General features: G+C 46.4%; 1 protein-coding gene, 1 long non-coding RNA gene and 4 other non-coding genes across 6 annotated transcripts; 1 reads left to right on the forward strand and 5 right to left on the reverse strand.

Annotated features, from left to right (window-relative positions):
- Positions 1-986: 986 nt before the first annotated feature.
- On the reverse strand, positions 987-3689 carry LOC120890677 (uncharacterized). The gene is made up of 5 exons (XR_005735041.2): positions 3371-3689; positions 2397-2473; positions 2016-2097; positions 1641-1692; positions 987-1130 (listed from the first exon to the last, which is right to left on the reverse strand). It is a non-coding gene; the product is annotated as an uncharacterized LOC120890677 (long non-coding RNA).
- Positions 1200-1273, reverse strand: LOC120891093 (small nucleolar RNA SNORD99). The gene has a single exon (XR_005735520.1). It is a non-coding gene; the product is annotated as a small nucleolar RNA SNORD99 (small nucleolar RNA).
- Positions 1854-1986, reverse strand: LOC120891082 (small nucleolar RNA SNORA61). Its single transcript, XR_005735512.1, has one exon. It is a non-coding gene; the product is annotated as a small nucleolar RNA SNORA61 (small nucleolar RNA).
- On the reverse strand, positions 2220-2349 carry LOC120891073 (small nucleolar RNA SNORA44). Its single transcript, XR_005735505.1, has one exon. It is a non-coding gene; the product is annotated as a small nucleolar RNA SNORA44 (small nucleolar RNA).
- Positions 2775-2909, reverse strand: LOC120891063 (small nucleolar RNA SNORA16B/SNORA16A family). Its single transcript, XR_005735495.1, has one exon. It is a non-coding gene; the product is annotated as a small nucleolar RNA SNORA16B/SNORA16A family (small nucleolar RNA).
- A 4575-nt stretch (positions 3690-8264) lies between the features above and the next one.
- Positions 8265-12815, forward strand: Rab42 (RAB42, member RAS oncogene family). The gene is made up of 2 exons (XM_005317693.4): positions 8265-8663; positions 9546-12815. The coding sequence occupies exons 1-2, from the start codon at positions 8434-8436 to the stop codon at positions 9967-9969; spliced, it is 654 nt and encodes a 217-aa protein (XP_005317750.2). The 5' UTR covers positions 8265-8433; the 3' UTR covers positions 9970-12815.
- The last annotated feature ends 4802 nt before the right edge of the window (positions 12816-17617 follow it).

A 17617-nucleotide genomic window follows, 5' to 3' on the forward strand; every position in this document is an offset into this window, starting at 1 on the left:
AAAATATATTTTAGTTGTAAATGGACACAATATTTTTATGTGGTACTGAGACAACCCAGAGCCTCACACATGCACTCTACCACTGAGCTACAACCCCAGCCCTAAAAAACTAAACATTTGAAATAAAGCTGGGTGTGGAGCATACACCTGTAATTCCCACAACTCTGGAGACTGAGGCAGGAGGATTCAAAGTTGGGAGACCAGCCTCATCAAGTTTGAACTTGTCTCAAAGTGCAGGGGACATAGCTCAATGGCAAAGTGTCCCTTGATCCAATCCTGGCTTCCCAAAATGCAGTGGCTGGGCCTAGAAAGCTCAAAATCTGAAACTTGCCCCAATAGTGTTTCCAAGTAACCTGAGCAAAGTATGTTCAAAGACATTACTAACTGGGCATGGTGGCACTCACCTATAATCCCATCAACTAAGGCCAGGAGAGAATCTAATAAAGGGAGCCAGATACAGTGTGATCCCAGTGACTTGAGAGACTGAGACGTTAGAAATCATAACTTCCAAGCCAGCCTCAGCCACAGCTAAGCAACTCAGTGAGGCACTATCTCTAAATAAAATACAATAGAGCTGGAGATGTGACTCAGTGCCCCTGGATTCAGTCATTACACTGTCATGTGCCCCAAGCCCCCCTTCCCATTTCTTGGCCTTAATTGCCTAAACTAAGTAGGTATTCTATATGGTGGTTCACAAGAGGTAATGTGATTAAAGTGACTTGGTGTGAGCCAGAATCCATGCCAGATTCATACCCATCCCTGATCAAGTATATCCAGTACCAGACACTTCTGAAAGGTCTCTTCCAATTAATTTTATACCAGAGGAACTGGGGTGGTGTGTACAGTTGCTGCTTTAGGCAAAAATGATCTAAACAGTCTCAGGCCCAGCAAAAGAAAAACAATGGTCAATCTTATGAAGGAATTAGATTATAATTCAGTTGCATATATGGGATATAAGTGAGGAATAAGCAACAACCTGAGGGACAAACATTTCCAAAGCCTTTTATTGTGTATGGATAGCTACATATTACAGCATTTGCAAAGAAAAAAAATCTGCTTACAAAGCTACCATTTTCTTCTTTAATAACTGGTCACCTTTTTGTGTGCATCTTCTTTCCCACGGTGTTTTCCTGAAAAGGAAGTATAAGCCCATGTGTTACCACAGCCCTGGGTAGTTCCCACCCAGGCACTTTCCTAAGAGCTGGTCTCAGTCCCATATCCGCATTTCTCATCCATAGATGTCCATTCAGATTAGGTTTCATCCTGGACCAGTGAGTGACCCTAAAAATATCTTAACTACTCCTTTTTAACCACTAGTCTACCTCCCACTCTCCCAGGGGTAGAGATGAGCTCACACAAAAAATTATGGCATTAGCTCCAGTCACTACAGGGTATTTGCAGCTCAGTCCTTCTTGCCCAAGGAGCTGTTCCCTCTGCTGCTTCCAGTAGCTGTGTTTATGGCAAATTCAGATAACTTGAGGGGCTGGGGCTCAGTGTAGAGCACTTGTAGGGCATGTGAGGCCCTGGGTTAGATCCTCAGCATCACACTGACAAATGGTTTTTAAATGCTAAAACTTCCATAGCAGTGTAATATCTGTTACACTGCTTAAGGACAGGGTTTGCAATAGTCATTAACTCACCAACTCTGTAGCCAATTATCGAAGATGAAGACAACTTTCTGGTTACAAAGACCTAAAAAAAAAAAAAAAAAGACACCCTCTATCAAGAGAGAATAAAACACCCCTCAACTACAACATTATCCAGCAATTCCTAATCAAATGCACACAGCATCACACTCATCCTCTATCCTCCATTGTACAGGGGAAGAGCAAACAATTTCAAAGAGAATTCACTTCTGTTTGAAATTAGCCCATGTGTTAGAAAACAGACTAGAACACGGTTAAGGCCAGCTTCAGTATTACTTTTCCTCCTTTTACGACCACCAAGACCAGTATTCAGATCCGATGGGAAAGGGAACCAGAGGGTCAAGTGTAACTTTATCATGGTAACTTTACCTTAATCTAAAGCACAACTCCAGAAACAAGCTGGTATTTTCACTCTTCAATATCACACACTTCCTGGAAACCTGGGGGCAACCTGCAGAATCAAAGCTTATTGTGAAGGCTCTAAATCAGTTGATCCAGTACAACCACCTACATGGTGGTTGACGGAACACACCTGGACCTGGTGTGGCAGGCTTCCAACCCAGGTCCTGATGACTTTATAGGAAAGGTGAGTGGCAGCTGCAGGTATTGTGCTGACCTGAGCTGTCAAAGTCTCTCCAGTTGTTCTTGCATGCAGTTGGAGATCCCATGGCCACAACCAGCCACAGCCCTTGGAAACATGCTGTACTGTTCCACCAGGGAGCTCCCCATGTAGCTCCAAAAGTAACTTACCAAGTCCTGAAGTTGTTGCATTTCATCACCATGACCCTCACTCGCCACCATCTTCATAGCATCTTGATCTGGCATGGCTAAGATGAAAGACAGCACAACTGTCCTGATTGATCTTAGCATTTCCTTCATCCAATCATAAAGGTCTGCCTGGCTTTTAATCCTGATACTGATGACATAGCTTTTCAGGACAGAGACCAAAGCGCTTGCATTCTCTGTGCCACTGATCTTTCCAGTACAGGTATCCCACACACCCCCAAATGCCCCTTCATTCTGGTTCCTGGGCTCAACTAGTTATTTTTCAACACCTCATCCTGATAACTCTACGTTCAATATTAATAAAGGTCTCCAGCTATCCCTAAGAAATAGCAAGAACAATGAAGTTGTCTTTTCCCAAAATGTTGCAGATCAGTTACAGCAAACAGAACGGCGACCGTCAAGGAAAACTGCTGCTCTGGGCTCCTTTTTGACCACAGAAGCTATGTGGAAGCAGCTGCAGCTTCGATAAGGGCCAGGGGGCAATGGAGACCACAGAACCTCAAAGCCAAACCACACTTATCCTTCCTAATTCATCTAAATCCTGTGCATCATTGGCTACCAAAGGACACTAGTCATCCAGTAGGCCCTAAGGGCTGTACTGGGTACCAGTCTTTTGTATGCATTATCTCAATCTCACAGAATCATTTTAAAGGGTTGGAGATGCCGCTCGGTGGCAGAGTGCTTGCCTAGCATGTGGGTTCAATCCCAAGCACCACAGGGGGGGGGAAGGGCAGGAAAAAGAGCGTCTGAACGACTCCAAAACCCTCCTCCTGAAAATCTTGTCCTTATATTCACACCAAGATACCTTCTAGAAAACTCTATAGTTAAGTCAATTGTCCAATGTCACGCAGCAGTTCTCAGGCTCACCGATTGATGTTATTACCTAAATTAGGTGATCTGAGGCCCAAAACTTCAACCCCAAGTGCCTAATTACATACCCAACTCGTTTCCAGCACCCGGCCACCCGCTCGCCTCATCCACGGGTCAGGCGCCAGGGTACCGCTGCGCCAGCGGAGACGGGAAGAGGACACCGCCCCGCGGGTGCCGTCTCACTGCGCAGGCGGCCGTCGTGGCCTTCAGGGCCTCGGCAGCCCAGGCCAAGAGGCCCGGCCTGGCACTCTACATCCCGCAGTCTCTAGAGGCAGCCCGGATGAGTGCGGGCCTATGGAAGCGAGCTAAGGCGGCTACGGGTACCGGCCGCATGGTTCCACGTCCAGACACCACCAGCGCCAGGGACAGGAGAAAGGACGCACGGGCCTCGGCAGCGGGCTTATATATGCCCAGTCTGCGATTACGCCTGCGCCGTAGGGGCTGAGCGCAGCGCGGGGCTGCTGGGACCTGTAGTCCACGCGCCCAGGCGCAGCCCCATACGCGTGGCGGGCCGGGTGTGGTTTCTGCCGGGCCCGAGCGGTTCCTTCAGCTCGATTCCGGATCCTCGGATCGCCCACATCCAGTCCAGGGCCTTGGGCTCACAACTGAAGCTTACTGGTCTTGCCCTCCAAATTCAGTCTCTGGAGCGACCTTCGATTATCCCGCTGAGCTGTGAAAGGGCTTGACTCCGCGCGCCTTGGGATACCCGGAGTAGCAACTGAGAGGGTTTCCGCAGGGGCGCAGTGAGGTTTTGGAGTGGAGGTCTTGGGAGTGCTTATCAAAGGAGGCGATTGAAAACTCAGATTGATGCATTGTTTAAGGCTTGTCTCATCCGCTAACATATAACTTTGCTAAGTGCCTTCTGTTAACACTGAGCTCGGTTATCTCATCTAGTTTTCGTAACAATTCTGTGTGTAGGTATCATAGTTCAGCTCATTTTCTAAAGGAAATTGAGGAATGGCTCTCTAGTGAGTGATAAGTCAAGCCCAGAGATCACACAGTCACTACAGTATGTTTGTGTGCTATATTTTACCCATGGAATAAATGAGTAAGCGTCAACATAAAAATACAAATAGTAGTTGCCAAGCAACTTAATCTGCTAATTTTTCACCTGACGTACACCTTAATAACTAGGTTAGCAGGGCGTTTCAGCTATCTGTGGGGCTGGAGACCTACCTCCGCAACCTAAGAAGAGCTTAGTTCAAAAGAAAAAACAAAACAAAACAGTAGGTTCTACTATTATTCCCATTTTTTGGAGAAGACAACAGATTCTGATTGGATTTGAAACTCATGACTTTCAAATGTGCATTTCCAGCTCCACTTCTCTCCCAAGCTCCAAACTTAACCCCCTGAATCTTCCTTGACATCACCTAGAGGTCTAATGAGCTTCTTACAACACAACAGCTGCTCTTCCCCGTTTTGCCATGTCCTTGAAGAGACCCTCTACTCCAGTCTTTTTGTAATATTCCATGTTCAATTCGTCAGCAAATCCTATGTGCTGTGCCTTAAAAATGCATCAAGACAGTTTCTTACTGCCTCCACAGATACTACCACTGTCACTCACCTGCTCACCTGAGTGGTAGCAGTAATTTCTCAACTAGTCTCCCAGATTCAACCATTGGCCCCTACCCCTTCCATATGGTCTCAACACACCAGCCAGGGTGTTAATAGCAAAGGTTTTTAGTTTGAGGGGTTGGGGGTGTAGCTCAGTGATGGTTTGTGTACTTAGCATGAATGAGGTCCTGGGTTCAATTCCCTGCAAACCCCACCCCCTGCAACACCACCCCCAAAAAGAAAAAAAGATCTATTTTGAGTTCATTTTTCTGTATGGTGGAAGAGAGGTAAGTCAGTGATGACTGACATCCCCAGCTCTTTATTTTTAGACAGGTCTCATTAAGTTGCCTAGGGCCTCCCTAAATTGCTGAGGCTGGCTGGAACTTACCATCCTCCATCCTCAGTCTCCAGAGTCATTAGGATTACAGGCATGCACTACAGTACCCAGCCCATGCTTTTGAGGAACCTCCATACTTATTTCCATAGTGCTGTACTAATTTACAATCCTACCAACAGTGTAAAAATGTTCATTTTTTCCCCTTATCCTCTTCAGCATTTATTATTGATTGTATTCTTTGTTTTATTTTTGTGTGAGTATTTTGGGGGTTACTGGGGATTGAACTTAGGGGTATTCAGCAACAGAGCCACGTCCCCAGCCCTATTTTGTATTTTATTTAGAGACAGGGTCTCACTGAGTTGCTTAGCACCTCAGTTTTGCTGAGGCTGGCTTTGAACTTGCGATCCTCTTGCCTCAATCTCTGGAGCCTCTGGGATTACAGGCATGCACCACCACACCCAGGTGATACTTTAGCTTCCTGACTAGGCAGGGTCATTGCCCCTTGCCAGCCTGAATCAGTCATTGAAGGATCTTCACCCCTCACCAACCCTTAAGATTAAGGGACCAAAGTCTGGGCTGAATGAGATAGGGATTTAGGATAAAAAGAGTGATATAATGAGTCTTTTTTAAAACATATTTTTCTAACTGCTCATGGATCTTTATTTTATTATTTATTTATATGCAGTGCTGAGAATCAAACTCAGAGCCTCACACATGCTAGGCAAATGCTCTAACCCTGAGCCCCAGTGGAAATAATGAGTCTTAAAGGAAATGCACTCAAGCCATGAGATGCAGAAAACACAGTTGTAAATCTTGAGTGACATGCCCTTGGTCAGTGCCCTTGTAAAACGAGGAAAATGCCCAAACCCAGGAAAAACACGCCAAAAATTGTGCAGCTCCACCTCCAATCCAGAGACTAACTACAGTGCTTCTATAAATATTCAACTCATCCCAACCTAAGAAGGGTCTTCTCACTCCAGATAACCCTCATTCTCCCCTGAAAGCCTGTCTACTTCCTAAATAAACCTTTGTTTATGCTTTGTCTGACTTAAGCTGAAATTCTTTTCCTTCACATATCCCAAGAACCCTGCTGGTCCTGAGTCAAATTTCCCCTCCTCTCTGGGAACTCCTTGGATTCTTCTCTGGAAATGTCTCTTCTCCAGGACAGAACTACAACCCAGATCTATCTGATGAGAATGTGCAGAACTTTCGCTGTTGCAACACACAGTGCCTCCAGAACCACCCTGAAAGGTGGGTCCATGATTTGCCTTGCTTAGCAGAAAAAAAACAGGGTTCAGAGAAGGGAAATAGCTTGCAACTTGGGTCACACAGTGATTCTAGGGCAGACTAGCTGATGTCTAGATTCTGCTGGCCGGTGCAATCATAGGCAGACACATGACCCCAACCCACAGCTGGAGGGTCTGGGAGAGGGAGGAAGTTCAAGATGCTGACAGTGAGTGCACTGTCACATGAGCTGTCCAGAAAGGCTTCAGGGAGGCTGGGTTCAAGCAGCATTTCCAAGGTCAATTTCCTATAGCTCTGCCTTTGCCCAGCTGCTCTGGCCAGAATTACTTGGAAAACTGATAAAATGGCTTCCCACTGAGATGTTTAGAATCAGTCAGGAAAAACCTGGCTTTTCTCAGATCCCCAAACTCTCCAGTTAGAAACAGAAAGAGTAAACAAAGCTTTGGCCTTGAGTAAACTTGGCAGCTAGTCTGTCTTCCTTGCTGAGTGAGCCTAAATTAGATATTTAACTTCTCTGAGTCTGTTTTTTTCTTCCTCTGTAACAATGAGCAGAATAGTGGCACCTATTCACAAGGTTGTGCAAAGAAAGAATATAATGACATGATGATTTTAATAGTTCCTCAAACCACCAATTTGCAAAAACAAATTGGTAAGACTCCTCACACTGGTACAAGCCTGTAATCCCACCTGCTGCAGAGGCTGTGGCAGAAGGATCCTAAGGTCAAGGTCAGCCTCTACCAATTTAGAGAAACCGTGTATCAAAATTCAGAAAGGCTGGGGATGTATCTCAGTGGTGGAGGGCCCCTGGGTACAATCCCCACTCTCCATCCCCATATACAAAGGGTTACTACATAAAGCACAAAGAAATGATCATCTGGCTTCATAAATGTCATCGGACCAGCTGTACCACTAGAGTTGCAGATGGCAGTGAAAGACATGGAAGACAACAATCCCCAGGAAAAAAGAAAACAACCCCCAGGGAGAAAGAAGGACAATGGGTTCAGGGACAGAAGGAAAACAATGGGCTTTGGACTTTCACCATTTCCCAGCAACAAAGGCTTTGAACTTGGACAACTGTTCCCCCTAACTGCCCAACCTAGGAACTCTGCTGTGAGTCAAGTCTCACTTAAACCCTATTAAAAAAAAAAAAAAAATCAGACCCCCTCTTGTAACCAGTTGCCATTTTCTCCCCTGAAAATGTGTCCCTCAGCTACTTGATAATAAAAAGCACCATTGATTCGTCAAGGTCTTTCCCTGTTTTGGTTACTTTTGCTTTCAGGCAGTGTTTGTTCAGATTCCCTCTGGGAAGCCTGCTCTCCAGCACTGACCTGCATGGTAGAAGCAGAGGAACTGTTTAACATTGAACCTGAACCTTGAGCTGGATGCCCCAGGCAGGTCTAATAGGGCTCCAGGAAAGGGGCTCCACAGTGATGTCCTCAGTCCAGAACCAGCAGGGCAGGGGGCTGGAGAGAGACACCACTCCAGTGAGTGGATCAATGAATGGACGTTCCAGCACCCTTGATCTCTCAGGCCAATCAGTGCTTGCTTGGCCAAGCTTTCCGTATTCCTCCTCCCCACTATCCAGCTTAATCTCTCTATCCGGTGGAGTAGGGATTATTAGCCCTATTTTACAGAAGGGAAAACTTTTTTATCTATTTATTTTTTAAATTTTTTAGTTGTAGTTGGACACAATACCTTTATTTATTTATTTATTTGTAGTGCTGAGGATCGAACCTGGGGCCTCGCGCGTGCTAGGTGAGCCACAACCCCAGCTCCAGAAGGGAAAACTTTTTACAGAAGAAATGACTTCCTCCATCCCAACTCCTTGGTGTCTGACCTTCTCTGTGTTGAAAATGTCCCAGGCTCCCCCGACCTCTGTCGGCTGGTGACCCTTCGCTCAGGGCGGGAAGCAGCGATCCCGGGAAGGAGGAGGACCCGACGGGCAGGGGCGGGGCCAGACAAATAGCCGCGAGGGCGGCGTATCGGGATTTGGCTATGGAGACCTGGGGTTGCCGCTACCAGTTTCGCATCGCGCTGCTTGGAGAGGCAGCGGTGGGCAAGACGTCGCTGCTGCGACGTTACGTGGCGGGGGCGCCCGGGCTCGAGACCGAGTCCGAGCCGGAGCCCACCGTGGGCGTCGAGTTCTACAGCCGCGCGCTGCAGCTGACTGCCGGGCCGAGGGTCAAGCTGCAGCTGTGGGACACCGCAGGACAGGAGCGCTTCAGGTGCGGCCGCTGGGGCGGTGGGCAGGGAGGCGCAACACGGAGGGACCTCTGGTTTCGGGGGAGGGGGGAAGGGGCCCCTGGCCAGGCACATCCCCCACTTCATCCCTCCCTGGGTCTCTGCAGATCGCTCTGGCCAGACCCCCCCCCCCTTCTATACTTCAATCTTACAAGTACCGCGTGTGGGCCAAGTCCCACAGCGTCGTTAGGTAAGCACTTTACCTCTGAGCCCATCCCCAGCCCCCAGTGCTAGAGGAACATTCAGTTTTTCGGGGATTTGCACCCCTCTTTCAACTCATGTATGACCTGGGTGCCAGAATTCCCATAGCCCAAAGGGGAGTGTCAAAGGAAGAGAGATTGGCGCCTGGCCTGATGGCACAGACCTGTAATCCTAGTTACTGGGGAAGCCAAGGCAGGAGGATTGCAAGTTTGTAGCTTTGGCAGTGTAGCAGAACCCTGTCTCAAAATAAAAAGTCCTGGGAACATAGCCTAGTGTTAGAGCAACTGCATAACATGTGAGAGGCCCTGAGTTCAATCCTCAGAACTGCAGAAATTAAAAAGAGAGAGAGAGAGAATATGAGAATTTATGTTGGCCCTGAAGGATGAGTAGGAATTTGTCGGGCAGAGAATGGAGAACAGGGAATCACCAAGGCTCCTCCAGGATTGAAGAAATGGTTAGGAGTTTGTAACTCAAGACTTGCTTCCAGATTGGGGAGTGTCCCAGTGTTGGGAGAGGGACAGACGCGCTGACCTGTCAAGAAGCACAGGGCTGTGAATGAGCTAGAGAGGGGTGTGAGGCATTCTGTGGGTCCTAGGGAGAAGGTCCAATCTCTGGGGATATCTTGGTGTCCTCAGGCTCTCCTAACTTACCGTCCCCCTCCCCAGGTGCATCACCAGGTCCTTCTACAGGAATGTGGTGGGAGTTCTGCTGGTCTTTGATGTGACGAACAGGAAGTCTTTTGAACACATCCCAGACTGGCACCAGGAGGTCATGTCCACTCAGGGGCCCAACAAGGTGATCTTCCTGCTGGTTGGCCACAAGAGTGACCTGCAAAGCACCCGTTGTGTCTCTACCCAAGAGGCAGAGGAGCTGGCTGCCTCCCTGGGTATGGCCTTTGTGGAAACTTCAGCCAAAAACAACTGCAATGTGGCTCTGGCCTTTGACGTCCTCACCACTGGTATCCAGCAAGCCCTGCAGCAGGGGGACATCAAACTGGAAGAGGACTGGGGGGGTGTCCGGCTCATTCACAGGGCCCAAATCCCTAGGTCCTGTAGCAGGAAACAGCACCCAGGCTCATGCCAGTGTTGACTTGAGAGAGAAGGTGTTAAAGTAGAGCAGACTTCAGATTCCCTGGTGGGACAGAGTGTTAGTATCTTTGGAGGGCAAATGAGGAGGGTTAATTTCAATGGAATCTTTGTTGTTGTTGTTGTTACCAGGGATTGAACTCAGGGGTACATGGCCTCTGAGCCACATTTCCAGCCCTATTTTGTATTTTATTTGGAGACAGGGTCTCACTGAATTGTTCAGTGCCTTGCTTTTGCTGAGGCTGGCTTTGAACTCGCAATCCGATACTCTTGCCTTAGCCTCCTAAGCCACTGGGATCACAACGGTAGTCACCATGCCTGGCTTCAACAGAATCTTGACAACCTCATGCCTCCTGCATTTTGGGGGTTTAGCTCAACTCCTTTCTAGATTAAGGTTTAAGAAACCAATTATGCAGTGTCCTTTCCTTAAGCCTCAGTTTCTCATCTGACAATAAGGCTTATAAAAGATGAACAGGGAATTTGTGACCATGAATGAAATTATAGGTGTGCTCACTCAGAGTCTGCCATTCTAAGAACTGAATAACAAAAGCTGTCATCCCCTCCAGTATCTTTCTTGGCTTAGGCTGTTTCTGGAAGCATTCCTGGGCTTAGCTTCTGGACGCTGCTGCTCTGGCAATGTGTGGGGAATTCCAGTACAAGACTGGCTTTTAGAGCCTCCTTAGGTCCTCAGGCTAGAAAGAGTTTGGGCATGGAATCAGATGTGGCCTCAATCTAAGGTTGCTGCCCAGTGTTCCCACAAGCCCAGGGGCTAAATGAGTGTGGGAGGCAGGGCTGAACATGAATGTGTAGCAAGCATGCTGAGCACACAGTGGACACTACGATGAGCCACCAACGGCAGAGGGATCTATGCTCCCACCTACCACCCTGCCACCAAGGGCAGAGGGATCTATGCTCCCACCTACCACCCTACCCCTGCTGCTGGGAGTACTTCGAGGTGACAGACATGATTTGAAATACTCTCTGGGAACTGTCCACCCCTAAAGGGCAGTCCATATCCAATTTCCACCTACGGGTGGGAGGATAAAGGCCTTGCCCTCTCTTCCCAACTCTGAAGATCAAACCCAGATTCATCCCTCTCTATCTAAAGACTTCATTGAGAACATTATTGTGACAATATCACAGCCAAGTTCTCCCTCCTTCCCTTCCTTCCCCAACCAGGTAGGGACTTGAAGAATGCCCCATAATAAATGTCTGCCTCCTGAAGAATTTAATTTGCTAGGTGAGACTATTGTGGACTTCATGGAAGAAATGGTGCTTATGTTGGACAGATCTCAGCAGGCATAGAGAGTATGTCACTGTGCCAGTGGGCATGAGCAGAGCATGGACAATTGCCACAGTAAAAAGACCATAACCACTTAACTCATTTTGTGAGTTGGGCCAGTTACCTCACCTCAGCCTCAGTTTCCTCCTCAGTAACACGTGATTGATAATCCTTCCTTCCTTGAGTTCTTGGGAGGTTTTTTTTTAAATATTGTTTTTAGTTGTTGATGGACCTTTATTTTATTCATTTATATGCGGTGCTGAGAATTGAACCCAGTGCTTCACATATTTGAGGCAAGTGCTCTACCACTGGGCCAGAGCCACAGCCCCAGCCCTCTTGGGAAGTTTTCAGTTAGGTTGTTTCTTAGCTTCCTCCCATGGAGGCTGGTCTAGGGTTGACCTCTCTGTGAATGTGTTCCTCCCTTTTTTAAAAACAACCTCACTAGGCTGGAACAGTGTACAGGTTTGTAATCCCTACTACAGGGGGGCGCTGAAGCAACAAGTTTGAGGCCAGCCTCAGTAATTTAATGAAACTCTGTCTAAAAAAAAAAAAAAGGTAGGGTGCAGGGATGTTAGTTCAGTGATAGAATAGTGTTCCTCGATTTTACCCCCAGTACCGCTGAATAAACAAATAATTAAAATAACCTCACTTATCCTTGTAGTAACCCTCTAAGGTCTGTACAATTATCCCCATTTCACATATGAGGCCAAGAGAGGGAAAGTATTTGTTTTAGGGCATATTTTCATTCCTTCATCAAAATTTTTCTGAACAAGCATCTACTCTGTCAGAATCTCTGGAGATATAGCAGTAGCCACAACTGAAAAGCCCTTTAGGGCTGGCATTCTAGTGGAAGAGAGAGAAAAAAATACAAATAATGAACTAAACGATTTCCAGTTGTAAGTGCTGTGAAGATGTAACAAAAAGTTAAGCTGGGCGCAATGGCGCACCTCTGTGATCCCAGTGGCTTGGGAGACTGAGGCAGGAGGATAGAGAGTTCAAAGCCAGCCTCAGCAAAATCAAGGCACTAAACAACTCAGTATTTTATTCTAAATAAAATGCAAAAAAGGGATGGGGATATGGTCAGTGATTGAGTGTCCTGAGTTCAATTCCCCAGTGCCAAACAAAACAAAACAAAACAAAACAACCTTTAAGACTCCTCACTTTTGCCTATAAGTGTCAGGTAGCTAAAAGCAGGATTAAAGATTTTGCATCTCCATCTCCATCTTACATCCATCCTCTTTGTTCTGAGTCATCTTGGATTATAGGAACAAGGCCTGATTCAATAAACATGTGATGAGTGGAAGCTACCTCCCGTCCTTAGGCAAAGGCAACTTTCTTATCTGAGGGCCACCTGACCCATCCTGAGATAATGATGGATAAATCACACCTAATCAAGATCACCTGCTTTGGCAGCTGTGACAAGCCTCTGACTATGCAACCCCATATACATACCTTGTCTTTATTCCCCTATAAAACCTCAAAGTCTCTGTCTGGGCTAAGGACATGTATCCTCTTGTCTTTTTGATGTAGTTATACTGATTAAAGTTCCTTCATGCTTTTTGCCATTACCTTTTATGTTTGTTTTTTGGGGTGAGTGACCAGATCTGATTTGTTAAATCCCCAGAGTCAGATATTATTATTATTATTATTATTTTGAAGCAGCAGGAGGAGCTGAGCCAAGAGCAGAGATGGGAACAGAGGAAAAGAACAATAACCAAAGCCCTCTCTGACCAAGCGCTGCTTCCTTTTTTTTGGGGGGGGGGTTTGACCTGGGGGCTTTGCCACTGAGCTACATACATAGCCCTTTTTATTTTTTGAGACAGGATCTAAGTTGCTGAGACTGGCCTCAAATTTGCCATCCTCCTGGGGCTGGGGATGTGGCTCAAGCGGTAGCGTGCTCGCCTGGCATGCATGCGGCCAGGTTTCGATCCTCAGCACCACATACAAACAAAGATGTTGTGTTCTCCGAAAACTAAAAAATAAATATTAAAATTCTCTCTCTTAAAAAAAAAAAATTTGCCATCTTCCTGTCTCAGTCTCCTATGTCTGGATCTCATTCCCCTGCTAGACTGTCACTCTTCAAGGGCAGGGCTGTTTTTTTAAATTCTCTTGGAGAGGCTGCCTTGGGCAGGGTAATACTGGGCTTTTCTTTTTTTTTTTTGAGAGAGGTGAGAGAGAGAGAATTTTTAATATTTATTTTTTTTAGTTTTCGGCAGACACAACATCTTTGTTTGTATGTGGTGCTGAGGATCGAACTTGGGCCGCACGCATGCCAGGCGAGCGCGCTACCACTTGAGCCACATCCCCAGCCCCAATACTGGGCTTTTCATTTTTTTTTTTTTTTAAGAGAGAGAGAGAATTTTTTAAAATATTTGTTTTGTAGTTTTCGGCAGACACAACATCTTTGTTTGTATGTGGTGCTGAGGATCGAACCCAGCGCTGCGCACATGCCAGGTCAGCGTGCTACCGCTTGAGCCACATCCCCAGCCCTGGGCTTTTCAATTTTTTAAAAAAATAAAGATTGAGCTGGGGCTATAGCTCAGTGGTAAAGCGCTTGCCTTGCATGTGTGAGGCACTGGGTTTGATCCTCAGCACCAGATAAAAATAAAGCTACTGTGTGTTAATCTATAATTAAATAAATATTTTTTTAAATAAAATAAAATAAATAAAAGATTAAAGATAGTCCAGAGTATAAAATAAAGACTTCCTTCTACCTATACCTCAGCTTCAACAACTATCAGTGGGTATGGCCAGTCTTGTTTTTCATTATTTTTAAAAATATTTTTAGTTGTAGATGGACATGATACCTTTATTTAGTTATATGTGGTGCTGGGGATCAAACCCAGTGCCTCATGCATGCTAGGCAAGCGCTCTACCACGGAACCACACCCCCAGCCCACCAGTCTTGTTTTCAGGTTGTTCTGCAGTTCTGGGGGCTGAACCCAGGGGTGCTTTACATTCTCAGCACTTTTTTTTTTTTTTTAATATTGCTGGGGACTGAACCAGGAACTTGTACATATTAGGCAAGCATTCTACCAACTGAACTATATCCCCAGCCCCTCCCAGCACTTTTTGAGACAGAGTCTCCCTAAATTGCCCAGACTGGCCTCAGACTTGGGATTCTCCTGCCTCAGTCTCCCAAGTCACTGGGATTAAAGGCATGCACTATGGCAGCCAGATTGTTTTGGCAATGTTAGGGTTGGAACCCTGGGTCTGGCACATGCTAGACAAGTGCTCTACCACTGAGCTACAACCCCAGCCCCTGGCCAATCTCATTTTATTATGCCCCCCAATTTCCTGGGATCCGGCCCTGGCACAGAGCAGGTGCTGTCTGTGATGACACGTGTAGGAGAACCTGCCTTGAGCTCCTGGCTGGGACACTTTACCCCAGCTGTGCTGGAAGACCTAGTGTTAGGAAAGGCAAGCTTTTCCTTGTTCAACCTCTGTTCCTACAGGCCTGGGGCTGTGACTCAGACCAGCAGTGAAGGAGACAGCCTAGCATATGGGGGCTGTGACCTCTGTAGTCTTTTAAGCCACCACCACAGGTCTGAGTCCTAGCCTGCCCACTGACTGCTCCATATCTCAGTGATCTTACTTATAAAATATGGGGCCCACATTGGAAGGCCTCTGAGGGACTTTCCTAACTCCAGGTATTTTTAAGACCTTTAGTACAGATCTACCCTCCTCCTCCCAGTTTCATCCCATGCAGGTACCAGAATGGCTCCTTCTGTCTCAGAACTCATCCCAGGTGGCTCCTTCTGTCTCAGAACTCATCCCATCCTTGTTGTAGCCAGCCCTTATCCTGCCTTAAAACCCTTTGACTGGGCTGGGGTTACAGCTTAGTGCCAGAGCGCTTGCCTAGCACATGGGAGGCACTAGGTTTGCTCCTCAGCACCACATAAAAATAAATAAAGATATTGTGTCAATTACAACAAAAACAACCCTTGGACTAATTCTTCCTCAGGAGGACCTCTTAATCCTTATTACTTGACCATTAGTCCAAACAACTACAGCAACTTCCTGGCTGGCCCCCTCCTGCCTGCTTCCAATTCCACTTTCCACACCAGCAGCTAAGCAAGGTTTTACCATGCAAACAGCAAAATCAGTCCTTAGCTAAAACTTACCTGGCTTCCCACGGCCTGGCACTGTTTTTCATTTTGGTACTGGGGATTGAGTCCAGGGGCATTTTATCATTGAGCTATACCCCCAGTCCTTTTTATTTTTCATTCTGAGATGGGGTCTTGCTATGTTGCTTAGGGCCTCACTAACTTGCTAAGGCTGGCTTTGAATTTGTGAACCTCCTGCCTCAGACTCCTGAGCCACTGGGATTACAGGTGTGTGCCAAGGCAACCAGCCAAACTTCCTGTTTATATGCAAGTTTTAAGCATCAGAATCCTCTTGTATGATGGGATCTTTGTGGGAGCCCAACAGTTAAGAAAGATGTTGCTCAGTCTAAAAAGGAGTGGGAAGCCCAGAGTTGGCCTGCTGAGCCTCCCACACTACTCTCCCATACCCTGCCACACACAAATAGCCTAAGCATGGGCACCGAACTGAGGGCTTCAGGTATACATGTGAGAAGCCAGAATGAAGCTGAGGTAAGATAGAAGAAATTTAAAAATAGGTAGAAAGGAGACATAAAGGAAGGACAGGAAATAAGATTTTAATTCGGAAGTTCTGCATGCTTTTCCAGGCCTGTCACTTCCAATTTCTTGCAGACTTATTATTCCCCAGATTCCTGAGAAATCTGTACATTGTCTGTACACTGTTAATTAAGCCCCCAATAAATAGATCTAACAAAGAAATTTCGAGGAACCTCTAATTTAGGGAACTTTCCAGTGCTATCTATCGATCACATATAACAAAGACCACATCAGCCTAAGATCTAGACACTGACCAACCACCAGACTGCTATCATTCCTACATACCTTTCTATACCCATCCCTTGCCAAATTTCCTTTAAAAGAAGACTAGAACCCCCAAAAGGCATCTCTCACTCTTGGCAGTGGCCTGCATTCTCCCTTGAATGCATATTCTTTGCTTTACCCCCAAAGGCATCTCTCTGTTGACTCTCTAATGACAAAGTGACACTACCAAACCTGAGGGCTATCCACCCTAAGGCTCCCTTTCTGCTCATCTTTAGCTACTCTCTTCAAATCTTGCAATTTGAGCTTTAGCCACGTTGATTCTTTTATTTATTTATTTGGTACCAGGAATTGAACCCAGGGGCATTTAACCACTGAACCATATCCCCAGCCCTTTTTGAGACAGGGTCTCGCTAAGTTGCTGAGGCTGGCTTTGAACCTGTGATCTTCATGCCTCAGCCTCCTGAACCACTGGTGACCAGCGAGGATGCACTTCTATGATATGGGTATAAATATCATCCTTCTGAGGCCTCCAAGGCACTGCAAGACTGGGCTTAACCTACCTCACTACACTATATATTTCCCTGGAAGAGATTCCAGCCCTTTCACCTGGATCCCTCAAATCTCAGCTCAAATATTTCTCTCCAATTGCTCAGCCCCCTCCCCCAGTCATGTAGACCTTTCTTTTGCTGCTTTTGTCTGCCTCCAATGGCAGGAATGTTCACTGGGTGTTTTATTCATCATTGTATCCTCCTGTCTAGGTCAGGCATGAGCACAGCTTATAAACACTTACTGAGAAAGTGGCCAGGTGGAGGGAGACGGGGAGGGAAAGGGAAAATATTGGGGAATGATTCTGACCAAATTATATTGTTATATCATGTGCATGTATAAATACATATTAATGAATCCCACTATTACGTAAAATTATAATGCACCAATAAAAATATAGGGAAAAAAACTTGCTGAATGAATGAAAAAACTCCTCGATATACAGATAGGACAATGAGATTGAGGTAGAGGAAGCCACTCACCTTTAACATAGCTGACTTAGGAAAAGAGGTCTTTTGACTACCTCAGTTCTTTCAAATTAAACTCCCCCAATTCCTTTGTCCCCTTCTGTCCTCAACACAGGACTTAAAAAACTAAAGATGGATTCTTCTTGGGTGCTGAGGTCAGTGAGCTGCTCCTATTGTCAGAACTTTTGCTGGAGGCCTCTTGCTGTTTGATATCACCAACAGAACATCCTTTGAGAGTGTCGCCCAGTAGCTTCAGGAGAAAATTAAGACCCCTTAACATCATCCTGGTGGCTGGCCTCAAGAGTAACCTGGTAGCTTAGAGTCAGGTAATGCTGGAGGAGGATGGAAAGCTGGCTGCCCCCTTGACCTCCGCTAAGAGCAACAGAAATATCAGCAGGGACTTTGAGTTGCTCACCCAAAGACCTAGGAGCTGTTAAGAGAGGGGTTCTGGGGTCAAAATCAGAGTGTGGAGGAGTAAAGAGTAGGGTCCCA

Source organism: Ictidomys tridecemlineatus, chromosome 11 (genome assembly GCF_052094955.1).
Source record: "Ictidomys tridecemlineatus isolate mIctTri1 chromosome 11, mIctTri1.hap1, whole genome shotgun sequence".
Taxonomy (NCBI): Eukaryota; Metazoa; Chordata; class Mammalia; order Rodentia; family Sciuridae; genus Ictidomys; species Ictidomys tridecemlineatus.

Bases quoted from the DNA above. Each gene is read 5' to 3' on its own strand.
- Rab42 (XM_005317693.4), top strand. From the start codon at position 8,434: ATGGAGACCTGGGGTTGCCGCTACCAGTTTCGCATCGCGCTGCTTGGA. The intron at 8,664-9,545 runs GTGCGGCCGCTG...CCCCCTCCCCAG, and splicing joins GCAGGACAGGAGCGCTTCAG to GTGCATCACCAGGTCCTTCT.